General features: G+C 38.5%; 4 protein-coding genes across 13 annotated transcripts; 3 read left to right on the forward strand and 1 right to left on the reverse strand.

Moving 5' to 3' along the window:
* The first annotated feature begins 3,266 nt into the window (after positions 1 to 3,266).
* Positions 3,267 to 5,144, forward strand: LOC140773957 (non-specific lipid transfer protein GPI-anchored 11-like). The gene is made up of 3 exons (XM_073116755.1): positions 3,267 to 3,799; positions 3,956 to 3,988; positions 4,743 to 5,144. Exons 1-3 carry the CDS (start codon positions 3,454 to 3,456, stop codon positions 4,892 to 4,894), a joined length of 531 nt encoding a protein of 176 aa, XP_072972856.1. The 5' UTR covers positions 3,267 to 3,453; the 3' UTR covers positions 4,895 to 5,144.
* On the reverse strand, positions 5,139 to 7,572 carry LOC140773956 (probable glucan 1,3-beta-glucosidase A). The gene is made up of 8 exons (XM_073116754.1): positions 7,236 to 7,572; positions 7,040 to 7,159; positions 6,757 to 6,948; positions 6,505 to 6,663; positions 6,229 to 6,398; positions 5,960 to 6,115; positions 5,490 to 5,839; positions 5,139 to 5,400 (listed from the first exon to the last, which is right to left on the reverse strand). The coding sequence occupies exons 1-8, from the start codon at positions 7,422 to 7,424 to the stop codon at positions 5,219 to 5,221; spliced, it is 1,518 nt and encodes a 505-aa protein (XP_072972855.1). The 5' UTR covers positions 7,425 to 7,572; the 3' UTR covers positions 5,139 to 5,218.
* A 2,069-nt stretch (positions 7,573 to 9,641) lies between these two features.
* On the forward strand, positions 9,642 to 15,003 carry LOC140774668 (uncharacterized WD repeat-containing protein C2A9.03-like). 10 transcript variants are annotated; one of them, XM_073117750.1, is made up of 11 exons: positions 9,642 to 9,807; positions 10,179 to 10,354; positions 10,430 to 10,597; positions 10,763 to 10,849; positions 13,377 to 13,511; positions 13,595 to 13,702; positions 13,790 to 13,881; positions 13,951 to 14,056; positions 14,132 to 14,218; positions 14,288 to 14,714; positions 14,823 to 15,003. In XM_073117750.1, the coding sequence occupies exons 2-10, from the start codon at positions 10,220 to 10,222 to the stop codon at positions 14,699 to 14,701; spliced, it is 1,332 nt and encodes a 443-aa protein (XP_072973851.1). In that variant the 5' UTR covers positions 9,642 to 9,807; positions 10,179 to 10,219; the 3' UTR covers positions 14,702 to 14,714; positions 14,823 to 15,003. The 10 variants fall into 10 exon arrangements, with proteins under 10 accessions (XP_072973851.1, XP_072973850.1, XP_072973855.1 ...); XM_073117749.1 differs by having other exon boundaries at positions 14,288 to 15,003; XM_073117754.1 differs by having other exon boundaries at positions 10,436 to 10,597; positions 14,288 to 15,003.
* A 712-nt stretch (positions 15,004 to 15,715) lies between these two features.
* LOC140774670 (ethylene-responsive transcription factor RAP2-13) lies at positions 15,716 to 17,234 on the forward strand. Its single transcript, XM_073117759.1, has one exon. It carries the CDS (start codon positions 16,063 to 16,065, stop codon positions 17,002 to 17,004), a length of 942 nt encoding a protein of 313 aa, XP_072973860.1. The 5' UTR covers positions 15,716 to 16,062; the 3' UTR covers positions 17,005 to 17,234.
* The last annotated feature ends 5,272 nt before the right edge of the window (positions 17,235 to 22,506 follow it).

Here is a 22,506-nt window from a genome sequence, read left to right on the forward strand (position 1 = left end):
AAAAAATGTCGCAATCCAGTCAAAACCCACCTTGGGAATTCGGATTTCTCCTCTTTTTCTCAGTTATTTGCAATTTAAAGGAGGATTATCGCATTGATGGGTAGTAACTCTACTCAATTATCGCAATCCAGTCAAAACCCACCTTGGGAATCCGGATTTTCCTCTTTTCTTCAGTAATTTTGCAATTTAAAGGAGGATTATCGCATTGATGGGTAGTAACTCTACTCCATGTTAATATAGGTAACAGTCTCTATCTAATTTACGTGGCTAATTCCTGTGCCATGTCAAATACCTAATAGCACCGCGATTCCTCGAGCATCACATTGATTGGGCGCAGGGAGGCAGTTGGAAGATTTAATTGAGTCCTAATAGTTAATTCTGGTTTAGGTACATAATTGCTACCTGTGAACCCATGTGTCTCTCTGGCTCTGCAGACTAGATGTTTGTGCAATTGTTTCTGTGAAGTATGAACACAAACTCGGCTCCGCTCCGCTCCGCCAACCAAACTACCTCAACCAACTCGATTGGAATTTTCGATTCAACTGGTGATTGGTTGATAGAAGGGCTTCATTTCTTTAGGTAGGATTGGTGTTTGTTGGTTGAGTTTTTTGTTGATGCTCTTTTTTAAGTAACACTTCCCGTTGAAAAATATTGTTTAGATTATACCAGTTAGTTAAGCGGTAGGTAAGTCATCTCTTTCTCGCCCTCTCTCTCTCTCCCACTCACACACACAAACTTGGGACTTGGTCAAGAATTGTGAATTATTCAAACACCACAAAGTATTTCTACCAGAGCCTAGTTTTACAAAGGATTTAGCAAGTGATGATAATGTCAAAGCTTAAGTTTAATTTAATTCCATTCTTCTCATCAATCTTAATAATTTGTTGTTGAGTTTTGTATACCACTTACATTATGTGATCAAATAAATAAATTGCCATAACATTGAATGCAACCTAACTGCATTTAGGTTTGCAAAGGATGGAGATCTCTTGCCAACTTAATTAACCCTCATCACCTTGATGTAGAGCTTGGAATATTTGTATGATTAGTGTTTATCTTACAACTGTATCCATGATTGTCTCCATCACAATCATGATTGTTTGGTGAAGGCCTAATCCAACTGGCATCTATCCACTAAGATGCGTTAGAATTGGTACTGTTAAGGCCCAATGATGAAAATTAAACTAATCCTCTCAATAAATTAGTAGTAAATATTAATGTCAACATCTACGGAGAATTGAATCCATAATTTTTGTTAAACTACATGTTGGAATAAATTAAATAGAAAGATAGATAGAATCATTCCATTAGCCACCTTGTACTTATTTTTAACATGATAAGGTGAACAACAAGTAAAGGCTAGCAAGGAAAGTGAAAGAAAAAGGTCCAAAAACAACGTTAGAGACTTAAGAGCTCCTGCTGCAGTCTTTGTGTACAACAATTTGCCAACCAACTAGGCAAACTGAGGAGATGTGGCTTAATTCAAGTCCCTGGGATCTTGGAGTAGGGAGAATGTTTGATCCAAAAAAGGGGGAAGTCACTTTCTAGATCACTTCCTACAACCACTCACTCACTTGCAGATCGTGTGGCCATTAGAGCCGATGACTTGGACTAAATTTGTGTGGAATGTTCACGTGAAGCTCTTAAATGGAAGAGGTGGGCTCTATGAAATTAAAATGTTCATATTAGGAGAAAGTACACTTTTTCTTTTAGAATTATTTTTTTAATGGTATTCTAGTTAGATCGATATCATACTACTACTGTTTGGGATTTGAATTCAGATATAATTATTCGATATTAGCCTATTTAACTATTTGTTCTCTGTTTTGATGGGGTGTCTGGTTGCTACTTGCTAAAAAGTAAGAATACAGTACTTATTTTTAAATACTTTTTTCTACTTTTAATGCTTGATTATAAAAATAATTAGCTTAATCAAAGTAAGCAAGTTGCTATCGACCAAATTCTCTCATCATTATTAGTATGAGACCGTCATTTCACATCTCTGTTAATACTTAATTATAGTTTAACTTGGTTATAAGTGCTTAAGTTTCTCAAAATTGATATCAATACAATTATTATTATTATTATTAAAAAGATAAGACGAGGTTGTGAATGTTAATAACTCTAGCCCATGGTTAGATTACCGATGCAACGCATGATTCCATCTAATGCGGACTAATTGGCTATTATCAATTAATGCCCTTTCTAGATCTAGAGATTTTTACATAGTTGCCACTGATAATTTTCAAAATATTATAATCACCATCAAAATTATTATATTTTTTTAAAAATAATTTTACGGTTAAAATATATAAATAATTAAAATACCTCCCTCTTTTTTAAGCTTACAGTAATATATTTATTAACATTTTTTGTCTCACATAAATAAAATATATTTCATCGTATCATTATATTAGATATACTGTTTTAAACTATTTTTAAATAATTTATATAATGGTAAAATAGTATTTTAATATTTAAAAGGCTTTTGTGGCAATTATGTAAATCCCTAAGATCTAACTAACTAAGAAAACCAAAAACCCTCACTAATTAACCATTTAACATAATATCCTAACAAATTGTTATTAAGAATAATAAATATATATAAACAACTAAAACTATACAGGGGCAGAATATTTCTTTTAAATCTAAGTTCAAATTTAACTATAAATATTTATTATTTTTAAGAAAAGCAAAATAATAATATTTTGGAGAGAAAAATAGGGGAAAATTATATATTTTGAAATTTTTCAGCGGTAATTATTAAAAATCTGACATCCTATCCGTCATCGGAATTCACGCCTATTTCTATTTTTTTTTTAAATTATTAAACAAATGGGGAGAGCGGTAAGTTGACCTTGGGCTTGGGCCCGACCCACAGCTCAAGTCCAGAAGCTTCCCTCATCCCCACGCAAGTCCATCATTGGACGCATGCAGAGCACATGCGCTCTCCTTCTCTCCAAATATTTTGATCTATCCCAACACGCAATTATATTAAAAAAATAAATTAATTTTCAACAAAATTAAATTAAATTAAATGTCTAAAATAATGTCAAATATCATATGTGGATGTTGCTAGATATAATTAAGAAAAGTGGTCTTTTATTTATAATATAATTTTAAAAAAAGGGTGTTATTTCGATGTTCTTTTATATTTTAATAATTAATAATTATTTACAGGAGCTGGTCTCCAAGCCCAAGTGGCTTGACCACCTGCACCCATCATTCCATACATCCATCCCCGGTTTGACTGCCACCTGTGACTTTCTCATCCCCTTCAAAACTCTTCGACCCTCTCCTCTTCTCCTTTTAAGTACTCATCATTACCCAACCTCAAAAGCTTCCATAGCTCCTCAAACCCTTTTTTTATCTCTAATTCTTCGGTGAGAAATTTCTCACTGCCTTTTGCTGCATTGGTACATTATTCGCTACTTGCTCTTAGTTCAGGAACCCATGGCCATGGCTAGCAAGTTCACAATGGTGCTGCTCTGTCTCTGCTTCGTTCTAGCCATGTCGGCTCATGGGGCTCATGTTGGTGCACCATCACCCACCTTGGACTGCAGCTCTGCTCTGCTCAATTTGGCTGATTGCCTTAGCTTTGTGCAACAAGGGAGCAAGGTGGCCAAACCCGAGGGGGGTTGCTGCTCCGGGCTCAAGAAGGTGGTGAAGGAGGACGTTTCTTGCCTCTGTGATGCCTTTCAAGGGAGCCAGACTTATGGGATCAACCTAAACATTACCAAGGCCTTGTCACTGCCTTCTGCTTGTGGGGTTTCTACTCCTCCATTCAGCAAGTGCAACAGTGGGTGCATTCTCTCTCTCTCTCTCTCTCTCTCTCTCTCTCTCTCTCTCTCTCTCTCTCTCTCTCTCTCTCTCTCTCTCTCTCTCTTTTTTCTTTTTTGGTTTTTGGGAGAAGTTTTGATCTGAGTTGAAGCTGGTTTTGTTTTTGTTTTTGCAGTTTCTGGTGTTGGTGTGCCTGCTGCAGCCCCTGGTATGTTGCTTTCAACTGTTGAAATCTTGATCTACTCTCTTTCCAGCTATGCATCTCACACTTTGGCAAATGTTAAGGTGGCATTCAATGTTTGAGCTCATCAAAGACAGATGTCAATCTTTCTATCTTTACTTTTTGGTAAAACAAAGCAGATTCACAAAACAAGAAAGTAAATCAACTTCTTTTAGAAGAAAGGAAAAGAAAAGGAGTAGCCTTTTTTTTTTAAGAAGATAATATCCAAAGTGTTGTTGATTAGCATCTTTGGTCCTTTCTTTTTTACCTCCGGTTTTGTTGTTTCTTATTCTGTTCTGAAATGGGTTTGTCGATATATGGGCTTGCCAGAGACTATCAAACAGCTGCCAGGAAAGATAGTTGTCCATTTGTATCAAATGGATGGTATAATTTGGAACAAAATGCCAAGATAAGGAAATGCATGAGCCCAAGTTACATTGTTTCCTTTACTATAGTATAACTTCTGGGTTGGTGCTAAATAGCTTTTGCTAGCACCACTGCGTCCTTTTGTTCAGACCTATTCAAGCCACAATTATGATTCATGGGAATGCATGCCAGTAGTTTGAGCAAAACTTCCAACTTTTCTTTTACATTTGTTGGACCTTAGAAACAGATCCTGATGTGAATTTAGTGACTTGATTAAGTGATGGCTAGCCTGATCATATTGTGATTGAATACCATTTTGTTGGTTTTGTTGTAGTGATTGCCAAACTGATGTGTGTATCCATTTTGTACATTGTAGCTCCATCACCATCAACGACTATGTTTGGAGGTGTTTCTGGTGTTCCAGCTAAATCTCCTATGCCTGCCTCAGCTGCAGTGGAACTTCCAGTTGCAACCTTCACATTGGTGGCCAGTGTTGTAGTATCTACTCTTTCTTACTATTATCTCTAGAGACTTGCATGTCTCTTGATACATCTTCTTGGGAAAACTTTGTGTTAAACTTCCTTCTTGGTGTCTTTGGTTGTTTGAACCTATGCTGCACCTTCTGAGGATTATATTTGGTCTAATAGTGAATTATCTATTTGATGGTGTTCTTAATTATTCAAATCCTTGTTGCTTGTGATGGAAAAGTGGTGTATATTGAGCTCTAACTTGAAGGATGTCGACCATTTGGTTAATTTTAAAGCCAGCCATGGATTCTCATTGTTGTTTATTCCAGCAATTGCTTTATTTTGCACTTTATTATTGCGTCTTTAGTGATCAGCACAAGAGAAACTACAGAGTGATGTATCCATTGTTGATCATCCACTCTAGACTCCAGTGGTTCTGAACGTTCTTGAGTGTCCAATAAGCCCATCCAAATGTTGCACGCCCATATACATCCAATTGGGCTTGTGCAAACTTCTGGTAGTCCTCCTTTGATGCTCCATTCACCTCCCATTCTGCCACCCATTCTCCTGCATAACAAATCGATCCAAACTTATATAAGAGTTATACAACAAACGGACCAGTACATCAATCAAACACCTTATATATGTTTATATACCTACGAACACGAGAGGGCCGTTTGATACAGTGACGGTGCTAAGATCCGCCGACCGGTTATTGTTGATAAAGTCGATGTTTTGTTGCACCGTTAGGGAGCTGAAGACATCGGAAAAGAGGTTGTAGTAGTGAACGTCGACGACCGAGCCCTGGAAGCCGCTGGCAAACTGGAGGAGTTCTGTCGAGCTAGCGGAGAGGCGGTTCGACATGATCACATAGGCTGTAGACGTGTGCTTACGGACGGCGTTGTAGCCGGCTTGGTAGTATTTTTCCAGGCTATCTAGTGTCACCCCTGGTGCCAATGGCTCGTTGATCAGCTCCACTGCGAGAAGGCTGCTACTTGGTGCATATCTATGTGATGACAAAATAAATTTAGAGAGAATTTGCATATCTTATATTTTAGTGACTTTATGATTACATTGCAAGAGTCTCTGTGAATAAGAGACGAGTGAGTATTAGAAACACATGTACCTGGATGCCAGAAAATCTATCACAGCAACAGTTTGATCAATGTTTGCATCAGTCTTACCCCACTCCTGGGAGCCATCTCTTGATGCACTGTGCTCGTACCCGTTCTGTGACCCAGGAGCAGCATGCAGATCCACAATCACCTTCAAATTATACTTCCTGTACGTCCAAATTATTAATTCGTAAACTACTAGAATAAAATTTAAATTGTTAGATAATGATAACTTTTTATGTTTTATATTCTGTGTTAGAGATTCGATGAATTAACTTACTCTGCCCAGGTGAAGGCATTATCCAAAGCGTCGAGAGAGCCACCGACAAAAGGAGGTGGAGGATTTGGATCACTGGCTATCCACCAACCAACTGGAATTCTCACTGCATTCAGACCATTCTGGGAGATGAAGGCAAAGTCATTCTCCACTATGAATGTGCTCCAGTGCTCCTGTCATGCAAGTTGCATCAGAAACACCACCAACATGATGCCAAACTTAATCTCGTGGCTAGAAGCTAATGAAAGAGAATTAAATAAGATTAGTCAAATTAATCACCCTTAATACTGGAGTGGCCTTCGCAGTTCCATATCCATTTGTGATCTGGAACTCGCCCTGCAGCTGTCGTACCTTGGTGATCACAAACACAGAAGGGTCATCGTTACCCCAGTTAGTATCTTCCGGGAAGTCCGCCGTCACCAGCACCGGCGTCTTCGCCTGTTATTCGACAGAATTTGAATACTTTTAGTATAACATATAAGATGGTAGTGGATATTACTACGAATAGCTCGAAGAATGTTAATCATTTGCCTGCAAGAATTGCCCGTTGGGTGCTTTGATCCGAACAAGGCTTGAATCGTTTGCATTTCTCACTATCTCAAATGTCTCAGATGGACCTGGCGTGTTTGCCACTGCAACTAATTGAGAGCTATCTCCACTGAGGCCTACAAATTGATCACCGAAAACCCGAAGGTTGAACGTTGACTCGTTTATTCTCCAAAGCTGCTCAAATTAAAATAAAAAAAATTTGATATAATAAACTAAAAGTGGCGAAGAATATTAAAAACACACACACACACACACACACAGAAACCTTGAAGGTCTCCCAACCGGAAGCACTGGTCCGGTTCGCGACGATGATCGTTCCGCCGCCGGTCTCCGCGCACAAGTACATTTCCTGTGTCACTGATTTGAACTGGAGCTGAGTGCCATCCTAAAAGAATAGATGACTAATTAGTTGAGGGTTGACGTAAAAAGGTGACAAAAGAGCAAGAGAATGATAAAATTACCAAGAAATCATTGTTGGGTATGCCATCAAAGAGAGAAGGCTCGATCCAACCCTCGGTAACAAGCCATCCTCCGAGATTGACAGCCTTGATCGTAGAAGAAGGGGTGGATCTAGCGGCATAGGAGAGAGAAGTAATGCAGGAGAACATGAAGAGGAGTGATAGCCATTTAGGGAGAGAGTTGACTTCCATTGTTGTTTCTCTTCTCTCTCGCTCCTTCTTGTGGCTTAGTTTGGTTGGAGGAAATGAGCAATTCTGCAATAATATATAGATTGATGATTGGACTATTTGGTTGTAAATCCTTTGGTAGATGGGTCAATAACTTCTCGAAGGTCAAGATACAACTGCAAGTCGAGCGCCAGCTTCTAAATAGCACCAGAAATTTTCAAACCTGCCATGCGATCAAGTTGGGAAAGAATTAACGCTGTGTTTGGATGGACTAAACAGGGAACAGAAGAGAAATGGAGAGAAGATAAGAGAAGGTAAGAAAACCTTTACTTTTCTTCTTTCTTGTTCCACTTTCTCTCTTCAACTTTTGAAAAGAAAAAAAGAACATTGATTAGTAAAGACTATCATTTTTCTGTCTTTAAGAATATATTTTCACCAATCTCTCTTCTCTTCTTCTCGCAACCCAAATAAGATGACAATTCTTTTGATATATATATATATATATATATATTGAGTTATGAAGCCATATGATTAATCTTTTGCTCTAGTTAATGGGAGTTAGCTAACTTATAGCATCATGAAGACTGTTACCATGATGGATATGGGAAAGATGAAAATGAACCATCCTTTTATACCATACATGTGCTTTTCATTGCCAGTCGTGCAAACTTAAGAGCTAAGATAGTGATTGTGCAGAAGGAAAGAGAAAGGTGAATCTAATCCACTCAAAGGGTCCGGGATTAAAACATAATCTACTGGTATATTCAAATGATAATGATAAAATGTTAAATCTTATGAAAATATCTGTATATTCCAAGAGAAATAAAAAGAATCGGATTTTTTAACTAAATACCATCATTTAAGTTTTGAAATTAGCAATTTTGCTATTTCGACTCCGTTTACTTCAGTACATAAAGTAAACTAGAGTTGATAAGCTTGGATAGAAACTTTGTAATTGGAAAGTATGTCCTTTTGACGTGGTAGAATTTTAACTCTTTAATTAATCTATATACAATCTTGTACATATCTGTTTGAAGTTTATCTTATTTCTTAATGAAAATTGTGGATTATGATAACAGTCTTTGTTTATTTGAAACTAACGTAATTCCTCGCCTACTTGAATAATTCGTGGTCTAAGTCGGTGCATAGTAATATGGGACCCATTGATGGGTATGTGAAGGTGATGATATTATTATATATTTTCCCTTGATACGTAACGGAAGCATGGCTGAATGACGAATCAAATGCCCATTAAATGGTGTCAATATTAGCCCACGCCCATGGCAATAAACTACTAGATAATGCCATATTGGATATGCATTAAGGGCATCATAGAACTTTATTCTTTTATAATATGTGATCTATAAATCCAAGTGGCCCCATTTGTGCATTAATTTCTTGGCCTAAGTTAGGTCACACCTACTGGCCAGCATTTCTACTGCCAGCTAGAAGCAATGGAGAATTAGTCAAACATTAAATGATATGATCCTGGGTGCACATTGGAATAGAATAAAATATAGGGGGTGTGAATGCAATTAATCGAAGGCGACCGTTGAGGCAGATCGGGTCAGGCTTCGGCCCAACTAGCTCTCGGGCTTGCGTGGGCCAAATCTTTTCCAAAGCCCAATAAAGCATTCCATCGGATGCTAGTGTGGGGCCCAATGTAACTCCCGTCGAATGATTCAAGGAACACACGCGCAGCACGTGTAGACATTGGGGCCCAGCCAGTACCTGAGCGAATTATGGAGAGGGATGTACGTTGGTTGGCGACCAAACTAACAAAATCGCGGGCCCCGCCGTGTTGTTCGGAGTTAACATGACGAGGCAGGAAGCGCCACGAGGGAGTCATAAGAGTGGGTCTCATTAGGCGGTCACGAATGGGCGTCCTCTCGCAGGCCCCACCTAAACTTGTCGTTACGTGGCGTCTCGGTAAGAATAAGAAACCTGTCACATCCATTATGGGTGTATTTTTATTTATTTATAATAAGTCTACCACTTCTTAATAGATAGATGTTTAATACATTTGGTGAATTTGTCGTCCGTATCGTTATACTTACCATGCGGTGACGGCAAACGTTAATAAGCCTACCCCAGTTAGAAGGCAAATAGCAAGTGAGAGCACGCGACCTCCGTTACGGCGTACAACGGACTGAGACGGAAGCAGTTCGATGCGGGTCCCACGGGGTCCGGATATTTCCACTCACCCAGCCCCAGACCACTCGTCCTTATATCTCGAGTTCCCTCTCGTGTGCGTTTTGCTCTATTCCGAGCTCTTTGAAATTTGCGTCAACGATTCCTTCTATTTTCCTCTGTTCTCCGATCTCTTCTTCTATATACCAATCGAAGATTCTTTAGTCAGAGAATCTTGCCGGATTCGTCTTGGGAGACACCCAACAGTGGATTTCAGGTAGTGGTGCCGGATTTGATGCGACCTGTTGTGCTTTTGGCTCGCGCTTACGTTTGCAATGCTTGATCTTCTCGTTCTCGCTAGTGATTTCTTATATTTTGGGTGTCTGATCTGGATATCTGCGTGGTTGCTGATCTATTGTGGTTTCTTTCTCATTGTTGTCGATGATCTCTTGGATTTGTAGTCTCTTGATCTGGATAGCGGTGTGGCTGGTGGTCCATTGTGGTTTTTTGTTTCGGTCTCATCGGTAGTTTGTTAGGGTGTATTGTTTGTTGGATTCTGTGGTTTGATGTAATCCTATTTCTTTAGCTGGTGAACTTTGTCGGGGATTTTCTTTTTCGTTCATATCCGTAAACGGTTGACTATTTCAGGATATCTCTTTTTCTAGTAGTGTTTGTGAAGTGCAATTGCGATGGCAAACTACTTGAACGACGATTTGGAATACATTGCTGAGGACAGTGTCGGCACGGTGCAGTTTGATGATGATGATGGTTTTGAGATGAATGACCATCAAGAGGAACGGAATGTGGATGAATTTGGGATCAAGGTAGAATCTTTCCTGGCTGATCGCTGGTTATCTTTTTTTGTCTTTCTAAGAGGAATTCATAACATAGTAATCTAGACACAGCAAAATAACGATACGTCAGCCCTGGAATATAGAAATGGAAAGGATATGCAGGGGTTACCGTGGAAGAGCTTGAACTATTCCAGGGAAAAATACCGCGAGATGAGGCTAAAGCAGTACAGGAATTACGAGAACCTCTCAATGCCTCATGATGGGTTGGAGAAGGTGAGCTCGGCTAGACTATGTCTGCGTGCTATGTTGTAATATATATGTGGTGTAATAAATATGTTGAGTTAGGCCGAAGGCCTTAAACCTTCTTGGCCAAGTTAGTTAATCTATCAATATGAACTGTGTTGATTGTTTTTTAATTCTATCAGTTTTTTTGTCTAGGAATGCAAGCAACTGCAGAGTAGAAGTACCTTCTATGATTTTCAGTTCAATACAAGGCTTGTCAAGTCGACAATCGTGCATTTTCAGGTACTAATATCTTATTCTTTTGTGCCTTCACCAATTTACAATTTGTAGGTAACCGTATCTGCTCTTGCATGTTAGACTAAGGAAATATCATGCATATCAAGTCATCAAGCAGAAGAAATTTTTTTTTTTTGGTCGGTTTACTGCAGAAGTCGAGTACTTATAAAATTAAACACCTTATTCTTCTGTTGTGGTTTTATTTGTTTTTTTACCCCCTCATGTTTAACATGTTCAATCTGAACTACACCACTCCAGCCCCTCACTGACAAGCAATATAGCCTAATTAGAAGTTGACCCTCACCTCTTCTCCATATCATAATAAAAAGGACCGTGGTATTCTGAAGTTCCCTATAAAACTTCACAAGGATTGGAATAATTAGCATATGTGATAAAATAAAATTATTTACTATTTCCATTAAATATTTAGTTTTGTGGTTAATACTTACTTTCTGTTAATTAGTATGTGGGTTATAAATATCATTATGATATACTGAGGCTTTTATATCCTCCACATCATTCTGTTTGCTAGGGAAGGTAAGTCACTATTTAATGGTGATTATTTCATTAATAGTTTTCTATGACAGATAATGGTAGTTATAATTAATTCCAGCCAAGGTGGATTATGTCATAATTTTAACTTCTCTTGTTATTCAGCAGAGTCTCTGGTGCTGACCTTTCAGCTATTGTAATGAATAAATGTGTCTGCCTTACTGTTATGCAATTCTAACGGCTCAAATTTTGTGGCGTGTAGTAAGATCAGCACATCACTTGCTGAAAATTTGTCACCTTTTTATATCGTAACTTTAAACAACAATTTGCTCAATGAAATATGACTAGCACTTCATCTCTTGTTTATTCTCCTCGAGTCTTCTTTGCAATTTTCTTGCTTTTCGACTTTGGTGTTTGGCTTTTAACTTTTTGTTGTCCCTGTTAGTGTGCTATAGTTCTTATTCAGTTTACACAATCTTGGCTCGGCAGTTTATTACTATCTTATGCTTGATCTGCACTATGATTTTTGTCGTTTAAGTGGCAACTGGTCATCTGGCAGCTGTGCGATAGAGCAGGGAGCATTGCTGCCGTGCCTTTCCCCCACGTTCTCCTGTTATATATCAGACTAATTTATCAAATGGCTGCTAGCCCCTTCCTTTAACCTGTCTTCTAAATCTGCACTATTTTGCAGCCACAATGAACTAGTCCAACCTTTACTCGGTTTCTGTCTATATACGGTGAAGTTTCCTTATTAATACTAGTGCTTCCATATGGTGTGTGTAGCATGTGTGCAAGATTAATGGGTGACTCTTTGCTCAGGATGATAATCTATTACTTTATGCTTTAGTTATGCTATTTCGTAATTAACCCCCCTTTGATAGTAGGAGTGGACTACAATATAACCTGTTTTGTCAGGCAATAAAGAAGGGTTGGAGTGCTTTCTCAGCAGCTGGCGCTATAAGATCATCTTTTGAATATGGTATGATAGGATGTTCTATGATCAGTGAGCCTCTATGTTTATAAAGTCATGTTCCCAATTTCTATAGGCAGCTTTGGGACATGAAAGGGGCTAGGCAGTTTTTGCAGTGTTTTCATGTTAAGTTGGCATTTAATGTTTCTTTTCCTTATTTATTGTTCTTGCATGTTAAAATTCTCACATGCATCTATTCTTCTATTTTGCATGTTAAAATTTATGCTAGCCACTTTTCTTCAATTTTCGCGGGTTCCATTCAGAGCCCTGAATTTTATACCCTGTTATTAATGTTATTTCACGTGCTCCTTGTAATAACTCTGTAGTAGGTTGGGATCTTAATTGCCAGGCTTGAGCAAGATGTAATCATAAGAGTGTCTGGTATGCCAGGCTTAGTCTGATTCTGCCATCTACTTGCTATCCATGGGAACTGTCACCATAAAGTCCATGACTAATCACAGGAGCACTATAACTAGCCATTTCTCATTCTCATTTTGTATTATTAAACTCTTGCTTTGAACAATTCTGAGTCCCCCAGAAAGAAATATGATTATCTAACTAGTTTAGACACCGGCTCATTTTCTCACCAAGAAGAGTAAGCTACTAGCTCCTTACAAGCACTGGCGTCTCAAATGATGTCTATCTATGTTAATACTGAATTAAAGATGAGTAAGTTTATTGCCTGTCATATATTAATTGTCTTGGGTCATATTTTGTTGCTCCCGAGTTGAGGAGACTAAAAAACTGTCATCCTATTTATTACTCATCATAAAGAAATTAGACAATTAATAATTTTGGCCTTTTTATTCTAGTAGTTTTAATTCTGCTGTCATAGTGTGTGCTTGTCAGCGATGAGCACTTTAGATATCCAACTATTTGAGGAAACAGTAAACTGACAAGCTGATAATCATCAGTAGATTGACAATTGATTAATAGAGTGCAGTTGTTGAGTGCTGAATGAATGTTGTTACTTGTTAGAGTAATTATTGTTGCTGTCGTCACAGAGTGAATCTTGACTCATTTATCTCATGTTGCTTTCAATGGTTCTGATGAGAATCTGGATTTTTGCAGCTGAGGAATCTGCTGTGGGCTACCTCAAAGCATGATGTCTATATAATGCAGAACTATTCTGTTATGCATTGGTCATCGCTCCTCCAAAGAGGCAAAGAAGTGCTAAATCTTGCTGGCAAAATTGTCCCTACTCAGGTTTGCACCTAGAGGTATTTAGTAGCCAAATGCTAATTCCATTCTCTTTCATTCTTGATGGATAGCTGCCTGCTTTACGGCAGATTGGTGTGTCTTCTACCGATTCATTATCAAGGGTGCAAGTCAGCACCTTGTCCGTGAAAGACAACCTCATGGCAGCTGGTGGCTTCCATGGTGAACTTGTTTGCAAGGTATAATGACTGGCGTCGCTGGAATATTGGCCTTTTATGATTATTATTCCCATCATTGTGTGAAGTAGTGTTCTCGTATTTTGCCAGTTTCTTGATCGAGCTGGAGTGGCATTCTGTACAAGTGTAACTGGCAATGACAATGCCATAACCAACTCAGTGGACATCTATCAGTCTTCCAAGTAAGCAATTCACTTTGATAATGGGACCAGAATGTCATTTAACTGGCGTATTTCTCTGACTTGTCTCAGTGGTTCTACCCGAGTAATGACTGCCAACAATGACTGCTACGTGAGGGTCTTTGACACCGGGGAATTTGTCCTACTGAATCAATTCTCCTTCTTGTGGTCAGTTAATGTGAGTCCATAAGACCTAGATAGCCCTAGTTATACCACTCGGCTTTTTCTTACATTATCTTTTTGTTCTTCACAGAATACATCAGTCAGCCCTGATGGCAAGCTTGTTGCTGTACTTGGAGACAGTACAGAATGTCTCATAGCAGATCCTCAATCTGGCAAGGTACATGTTCTCGCATGCACTCTGGTTTTTCTTTTGACAGCACCTCGGATCTAATTATTGGATTTATAGGCGATCGGGAGCCTAAAGGGACATATAGATTACTCCTTTGCATCTGCGTGGCATCCCGATGGTCAGATCCTGGCGACCGGGAACCAAGATACGACATGCCGATTATGGGATGTGAGAAACCTATCAGAGTCACTTGCTGTCCTCAAAGGGAGGATGGGAGCAATCAGAGGTCTCAAATTTTCTTCCGACGGACGGTTTATGGCGATGGCTGAGCCAGCAGATTTTGTTCACGTGTATGATGCCAGGGCTGACTACTGCAGTGCCCAAGAGATCGATTTGTTTGGGGAGATCGCCGGCGTATCATTCAGCCCGGATTCCGAGGCTCTTTTTGTAGGTATAGCTGACCGCACCTATGGGAGTTTGCTGGAGTTCAGGAGGCGGCATCAGTGCCATTACGTCGACTCTTTGCTATGATGCAACGAAGGAGGTATTAAGATAGGGCGTTACTGTTGTATGTATTTCTTGTAGGTCTTCTTGTAGATTGTACATGCGTTTGCTATAGTTCGGTTTAATTTGAGCTTAGTTTAATCTCCAGGAAATCGTTTAAAAGAACCTCTTTTCATCAAAAAGAGGTTTCTATTCGCCGATCGGATCATGACATATATTGGAATAGCCTGGGGGGCCATATTTGTCCATCTTGTCCATAAACCAACCTTCTACGAACATTCTATGTGTGGAACTGTTTATAAAGAGTACGAAGTGTTTATTTTGTTTTACTTTTTAGTCGTCTATGGTCCCTGCTTGCACTCGAAGAGGTACGACGGAGCATTTCCTTTGAGACAATAGTTGATGACTCATTTCTTCACCAAATGCGTTCCTTCTCTATAAAGCGAACTACCTACCACTGCTAGTGCAGTAAAAATGACAACCGATTCAATACTCATCTATCTATGTTCAGGTGATTGCAGGTCGAGGTATCGTTTCATATCGAGAAAGAAATATATTTCCCTCTTTGATCAATATTTTGGCGTTTCTTAGCAACCGTCGTCACCTAATTTGCCACTTGACACTTATCACACGCATCCAATATTCCCTAGTTCCCTTCCGTTCCCAGATCACAAAAAAACGGCCAACTCCATTGCATCATATGATCACCACGTCCACCCACTCTCGTCGTCTTCCATTCTTATTAAAATAATATGACTACCCAACTACCATCTGCCACGTGGTCTTCGAAACTTGGCCCCGCATGTGGATACTGACACCACACTCTAAAAACTGAACCCCAAATATTTAATTCTAGGTTTCGGCTGCTTCAAACCAATAGCCTCCCAACGCGTGTCCCCGGACCGACACGCGCCTGTAACTCCCCCGACAGCTGCCGGTAGCCAATAGCTTAGAGGGGGCGCGTGGCGCGACCTGATTCGCGGAAGCGGGAGAGTTGTGGGCTTATATAAAGTCCGCCCTGAGCCCAAAATCTCTCAATAATCTCCCACCCATTTCGCTTAGGCTAAGAGATCCATAGAGATTCTTGATCCCATCTCTTCTTCCTCCTCTCTGCTTAATTCAAAGTCCTCTTCTCTTCTCTTCTCTTTTGTACATCTAATTCTCCCCCCCCCCCCCCCCCCCTCCTTATTATCTCTCTTTTTCCCCCCTTTATTTTTTTTTAATCTTTTAGAACTGACCAACTAAAAGGGTTTATTTTTAACACCCTGAGGTTCGTCTATTTTAAGAGTTTTCAATCTTATTTTGATAAAAGAGGACACTTTTTTTCAGCTAAGCCTCCTCCTTTAGCCCCTCTCCTAATCTTTCTTAGCTAAAGTTATTAAAAACTCATGGCTACAGCTATTAATGTGTACAATAGTATCCCACTTTTCTCATCAGACCCTTTCAATCAGGAGCTCATGCAAGCACTGCAACCTTTTATTAAAGGCGCTTCCTTTCCTTCTCCTTCTTCTCCTCCTTCATTGCACCATCAAAATCACAACTTTGATCACTCCTTGCCTTCTATTCCCTTGAACCAGATTGGTCTCCATTACCCAAACCCTGCAGAGATGCATCATATCCAATCTCAAACTCAATTCCAGCACAAACACCACCGCGGCAAGGAATCATTCCTCGGCACGAGGCCTACTCCGATGAAGCCCACGAAGCTCTACCGCGGGGTTCGGCAGCGCCATTGGGGTAAGTGGGTCGCCGAGATCCGCCTCCCCAAGAACAGGACGCGCCTCTGGCTCGGGACCTTCGACACCGCCGAGGAGGCTGCGATGGCTTACGACAGCGCTGCCTTTAAGCTTCGCGGCGACGCCGCGAGGCTCAACTTCCCTGAACTCAGAAGAAATGGAGTTCATTTGGGTTCTTCTCTTCACTCCTCTGTTGATGCCAAGCTCCAAGCTGTCTGCAGAGAGTTAGCCAAGAAGAAGACTAATCGACCCAATTCGAGCTTAAAGGAAGAGATCACCGTGAAAGGCGACTCGGGTTGCTTAGTTTTGGAGGAGGAGAAGTCCGAGAGCTCTTCCTCTCTGGAAGTAGAGGAGTCATCAGAGGTCACAGTGAAGGGCGAATTGGGTCGCTTCGTTTTGGAGGAAGAGAAATCCGAGAGCTCGTCCTCTCTGGAAGTAGAGTCATCATCATCTTCTGGGTCTTCTTCAGCTGTGTGTGAGATGCAGTACTTGGACTTCTCAGAGGCGCCTTGGGATGAATCCGACTGCTTTTTGCTGCAGAAGTACCCTTCATGGGACATTGATTGGGATTCGATCCTATCTACCGATCACTAGTTTTCTGTCTGTTATCGTCTCTGTTCATATTGTTTGGTGTCTTTAGCGGCTACTGCAAGTGGAATTTTACACATTTGCAGTAGTTGTTTTAGGATTGAGTCAGTTGTTGATGTTTAAATATCCTTGTTTTGCTCGTTTTAGCTTAAGCATAAGCAAGGGGGTAGTTGATGTTGTTTCTCTGTAACTTCTTCTTGTTTAGCAGTTCTATAAATATCAGAAGTTTTGTGTCAGTAATATATCCAAATATTTCTTCTGTTTATTTCTACATGCTAATGTATATCAAGATGAATTGCTCAAAAACAAAATCAACTGCTATAAAAGACTACATCTACTCAAATTTACTCAGCATTTGCATTAAAAAAACAAGTAGTTAAATTTTATATAAATGTCTAAGAGACCAATCTTGTCATTATGAAAATTTATATATATTTCTAATTACAAATGGCTCTAAATTTATATGACAAACAAATCTTATGAACATTGTTGTTTTTCTAGGAGAAGTCCATGGGCTGCTCAGTTCAAAGAGATGCTACATATTCGATAGAACAAGGAGGAAGTAAGTAAAATATATGTATCAAACTTAACAGGACAACAAAGATATAGAAAAAAAATAATAGTTCAAAATAAACACTATAGATAGCATAAATGTCTAAGTTATAGAACTAGATTTATAACCTAAGCTCAAACTTCGACGTCAATTACTGTCATGAGAAGTCTTAAAATATTCGAGGGTTTTTGTCCAACTCTATTTGTTGGGAGGAGAAAATAGTTGATATATGCATGCTCTTAAATCATTTCAAATGTTGATTCCTTGAAGAGGAAAGATATTAGAGAAAATATTTAAATTCAACAATGTTTAAATCTTTCAACTAAGAAGAGAAGCCAATGCCCGAGCCAAGCAATCTATCAATGGCAAACTACATATAAATTAAAATAACATAAGAAATAATAAGAATGATAAAGGCAACAGTAAGTACTGGGGAAATAGTTCCACTAAACTATTCTTCTAAAAGCTAACCCTTTCTTTGGCTATCATGTGAAACTAATGTCTCATAAGGAGGATATCATTACCATGGAAAGAAGAAAACCTTCATAAAAATAATAAAGGGGGACAAAAATCTCTATTTTTTTTAATAAAAAAAGAAGAAATTGGAAGAGAAGAGGGGAGCTCCCTGTTCTTCTCCCAGCTTCAACCACTGTGAGGTGGGGTTCCGGGCTTGAAGGAAGGAGAGGGAGGAGATAAATATTTTAGTTGCTTTCTATTTTTCGTTGCAGTCAATTGGAATATGGAACATGATAATATGTTAGTCAACTTCTTTGGATAACTTGAGACGGAAGATAGCCATGGTTCTCAAAAGTCACATCCAGGGACACATCAGCACTATGTCAGAAGATGAGATCAAATTGGACAGAGTTATAAGTTTCATTTAGATAAGTATCAAAAACCACAGTAGGTTCATGCATACAAGAACAGGAATCAGGAATTTTACACCACAATAATGGAGCGAGTCCTTTCTTGCAACAGTGAATCTAGTACTTGGGCTTGTTGTGATTTGCATGGTTGCTTTGGAAGTGGATATCTTTTGTCATGGGCTTGTTGGGAGTCACATGGAAAGTATAGTTTAAAAAGAAATGATATATATAAGATCAAAAGTCCTTATAAGCTTTTGATACACCTAGTTCCATTTGTAGCAGGATTGTTGCTTGATGTATATGATAAATCTAAATAAAGTTTCAAGGCCTGCATGTGATCCCAACTGTGGCAATGTTAGTGAGCAGGAGCTGAGGTGGATCCCTCTTTGCTTGTCCTGTGTAGAGGACCACATTGTCATGTGGAAGAAACTAAATCCCATGTTATCTCCACTACCCTTTCTTTGTTGGTCATTCCAATCACCAAAGAGAAGGGCACCAGTTAGGTGTTTAGGTGCCAAAAACCACCATTACTCACCTCCTTGTACTTATATTCTCTTTCTCCTTAAACCTCTCTTTTATCATCTTTAGTCTTTACACATGGATGATAGACTAGGAAAAGAAGAAGAAGAAGAAGAAGAAAAAGTACCTAATTCTACCTAATGCACAGGAACAAAGCACCCTATAGTAAGATCATTGTATTTTTGTAAGATATGCTTCCTTAAGCCAAAAGCATAACACCATCAGTTTTAGAGTATTAGATTAACTTAAAAATTAAAAATAAAAATACTTGGGTTGGATAACATGGTAGTCCCTATCATTATCCTCTATGAGAAAGAATGTAGAAGGTATGTGGGGCTGCTTTTTGGAGGTCAATCATCACACAATCCCTTCTAAGTCAGCTCAGTGCTAGAAGCATTCAAGAAATTTTATAAAAAAAAATCATCAGAGTGCTACATTTTTATTTAGTTTTTAATTTTTGGTTGAGAAAACATCATAGTGTTACAAGGATATGTCATAATGGCAGCAATTGATCTTATTTAAGAGTTGACTTCCACCTTCTAATGCTAGTGCTTGGATGAGAAAGAGCAATGAGCTAATGAAAGTAACATGGAAAGCAGAGTCAACACTTAATGCTAAGTGGAGACAAGTAGAAGAAAATATCCACATTAGTTGTTTATGATCAAAAGTAGTGGTGTAAACACAGCTTTAATCAACCTTGAATTCAAATAATTTTAATTAGAATTAATTTTAAGTTTATTTTGAACTTGAGCAGAGCTTGAGCTTAAACTAGCTGCTCAATTAGCAATTTCAAACCTTATCAATTCAAACCATTTTCGACCCTAAGTAAGCTTGAATTAATTTAAGCTTGATTCAAACTTGAAATAAAATCTAATTCAACTGTAAAGATATAAATATAACTAAAATATAAATTACAAGTAAGAAATATAATTATGCTAAATAACTACAAGCAACAAAGATAATTGTGTCATAAAACTACAAATATATATATATTTGAGCCTCATTGGCTCATGGTCAAACTTGGCTTGAATTTAATTTCCGGCCTAATTTTAAAATCAAGCTCAACTTAGCCTATTTTTGAGCCGAGCTCAAGCAGATTCGGTTATTTTGACAGCCCTAAATAGAAGATGCGAAGTGAGTGCATCAACTTTGAAACATAATTTTAGTGTGAATTTTGAGGGCCAGGAGTGGGCTTATAACTTGAGGCTATCTATGTTTGGGCCTATCTTTTCTTTTCTTTTTCAATGGATGGGCCATCAACACTGAGCCATCTGAGATAATTTGATATCTCTTTTTAAGTCCAATTCATCCAGACCCTATAAAGTTTGGATATAATGTCTATACCATGAAAGTATGGAAGTTATTCAGTATATCTGCAGATGTACCAAATACCAATACCTCTCTTTTGGTCAAAATTAGCAAGCAAGTCTGCTTAGTCAAGTCAGGCAAGCAAAAGATTGCACTGGAATTAGAATCTTTGCATCCATTAAGTCCATTAATAACATCTACTATATGTTCATGACCCTAAAGTTAGCAACTAGTTTAAGCTAATGCTCTTCATGTTCTTTAGTCTTCCTCTACTTTATACCCTGAAGCATGTGGAAAATGTTGCATTGGTTGCAGTAGGAATGTAAAGGACTCCACCAATGCATGCACATAGCTTTCTTACAACACAGTGGGCACATAGATTCACAGTTGCAGCGATAAAAAGACTCAGAAGCAGTCAATAGTCAGCATTTAAGTACTTGGATATGTTAAAAGAAACGACAAGGTGGAATAAGTCAGGTGACAATCCACCCAAGGGAGCCATTTGGTGACCCAACTGCACCAAGATTCCAAGCCTAGGCATTAAGCAACTCAGAGCATACTGCCTCCTTTTCCTACCTCTCTGCATGCCTTCAGCTTTTTTTCATCCTTCAATGCTCTTAATTTGATATAAACCTTACGATCTTCGACGTGGAACTTTCTTGACGTGGAAAATTTCAATCTTTCTACCATGGAATGGAATAAAGTGCATGGTTAGCCCTCTGATTATTCCAAGTTAAGAAGTGTTCAAATCAAGTGCTGAATAATATCTGACATGCAATTGCAAGTAAGAGGAAAGGAAATAAAGGCATAAGGAATCAGAACCTAACAGATGATTTGTTGTTTGAAAAGACTAGTATGGTAATAAGGAACCTAATGTTGCTTGTGGGGTTTGAATTCATTGTAGAAACAGCAGCCTAACTTGCAATAGTTAGGTTTGTTGTTAAAGTCACAAGATTCTAGGTAGGTTGTGAAGAGAAGGATCCAGCACAAGGCCATTGACATACTTGGGAATTAGCAAACAGCTCAAGACATGCACTTACCTTTTCGCCTACATTATTCATTTTTTGGGTCATTGGAGTTATTATTCTAACATCTAACCATGGGCTAGCATTGAAAAAAAAAAGAGATTTGGGACATGAAGATCTTTGATCTCAAGGAAAGACTAGTTACAATAGAATCAGGCTAATTGATGCATTTTAAAATAATCTGAAACTTTGGCTGTCCATGAGGTTATGCTTATGAAAAAAGTTAATGTCAACTTTTTGAAACAATCAAAATCATAATGTGTTTGGACTTTGACTGTTGAAACTATCGAACCTTTCTAGTTAATTGGCTCTTCTTCTGGACACTTGCATTTAATTCTATTCGTTTGTTTCAAAGATTCCTTAAGCAAAGAGACTCTAGTACCACAAAACATGTGGAATAGTTAGACTATCATGGTGCCTTCTAGTTGGACAAATTTAGGCCTAAACATAACAAATTATTAGCTGGACCTCTTTTGCAAGCCTTTTCCATCTACCACTCATTGAACAAAGCGTGAAAGAAAATTACTAGTTTTTAGCTTGTATTGTTTCAGTGATATTAGCAGAAGTAGAATGCAGGCATCCTTGCAATGTGTTCCAAAATGAGAAGAAATATAATGAACTACCACTTGAGGCCAGTCTTCAGTGCCAAATTTTTATAATGGCAAAGGCAATTCATGCTGAAGTTTGTTTGTTGGGTAGGTAAACTTGGAATTACTTTAATGGATTCCTTCTGCTCCCAAGTTATACCTTATGACATCTCAGGAAGTAGTTTGTGTCTTCCATTGACTAACAAGAATACAAATATAACTCAAATTATCATCCACTACAACCCTAAAGTACTTTGCAGGAATATCTAAGTGCTGCAAGTATTGACTGCAATTTAAATTTCCAGCGTATAGTTTTCGATCCAAAAGTACTAACCATGTATAACACTATAGTACACATTCAGAAACAAGTTGTTATCCACTTTCCCCTCTTAGTTACTTTGCAAGAATAAGTAGGTTCTGCAAGTATTGACTGCAATTTGAATTTTTGGCTCAACGACCGAATATAGCTTTCGTTTCAAAAGTACTAACTGCTAACCATGTATAAAACTACAGTACACATTCAGAATTAGCTGTAATGTATTTGAACTGCAAACTATAGCTTCAAACTCAATGGACTGAACTTTTTATTGCATTGATTTCTAACCATTTTGCCGATAGTCGTAAGGTGAATCTAACAATAGGATTCCCTA

Source organism: Typha angustifolia, chromosome 13 (genome assembly GCF_048772165.1).
Source record: "Typha angustifolia cultivar Huaian chromosome 13, ASM4877216v1, whole genome shotgun sequence".
NCBI lineage: Eukaryota > Viridiplantae > Streptophyta > Magnoliopsida > Poales > Typhaceae > Typha > Typha angustifolia.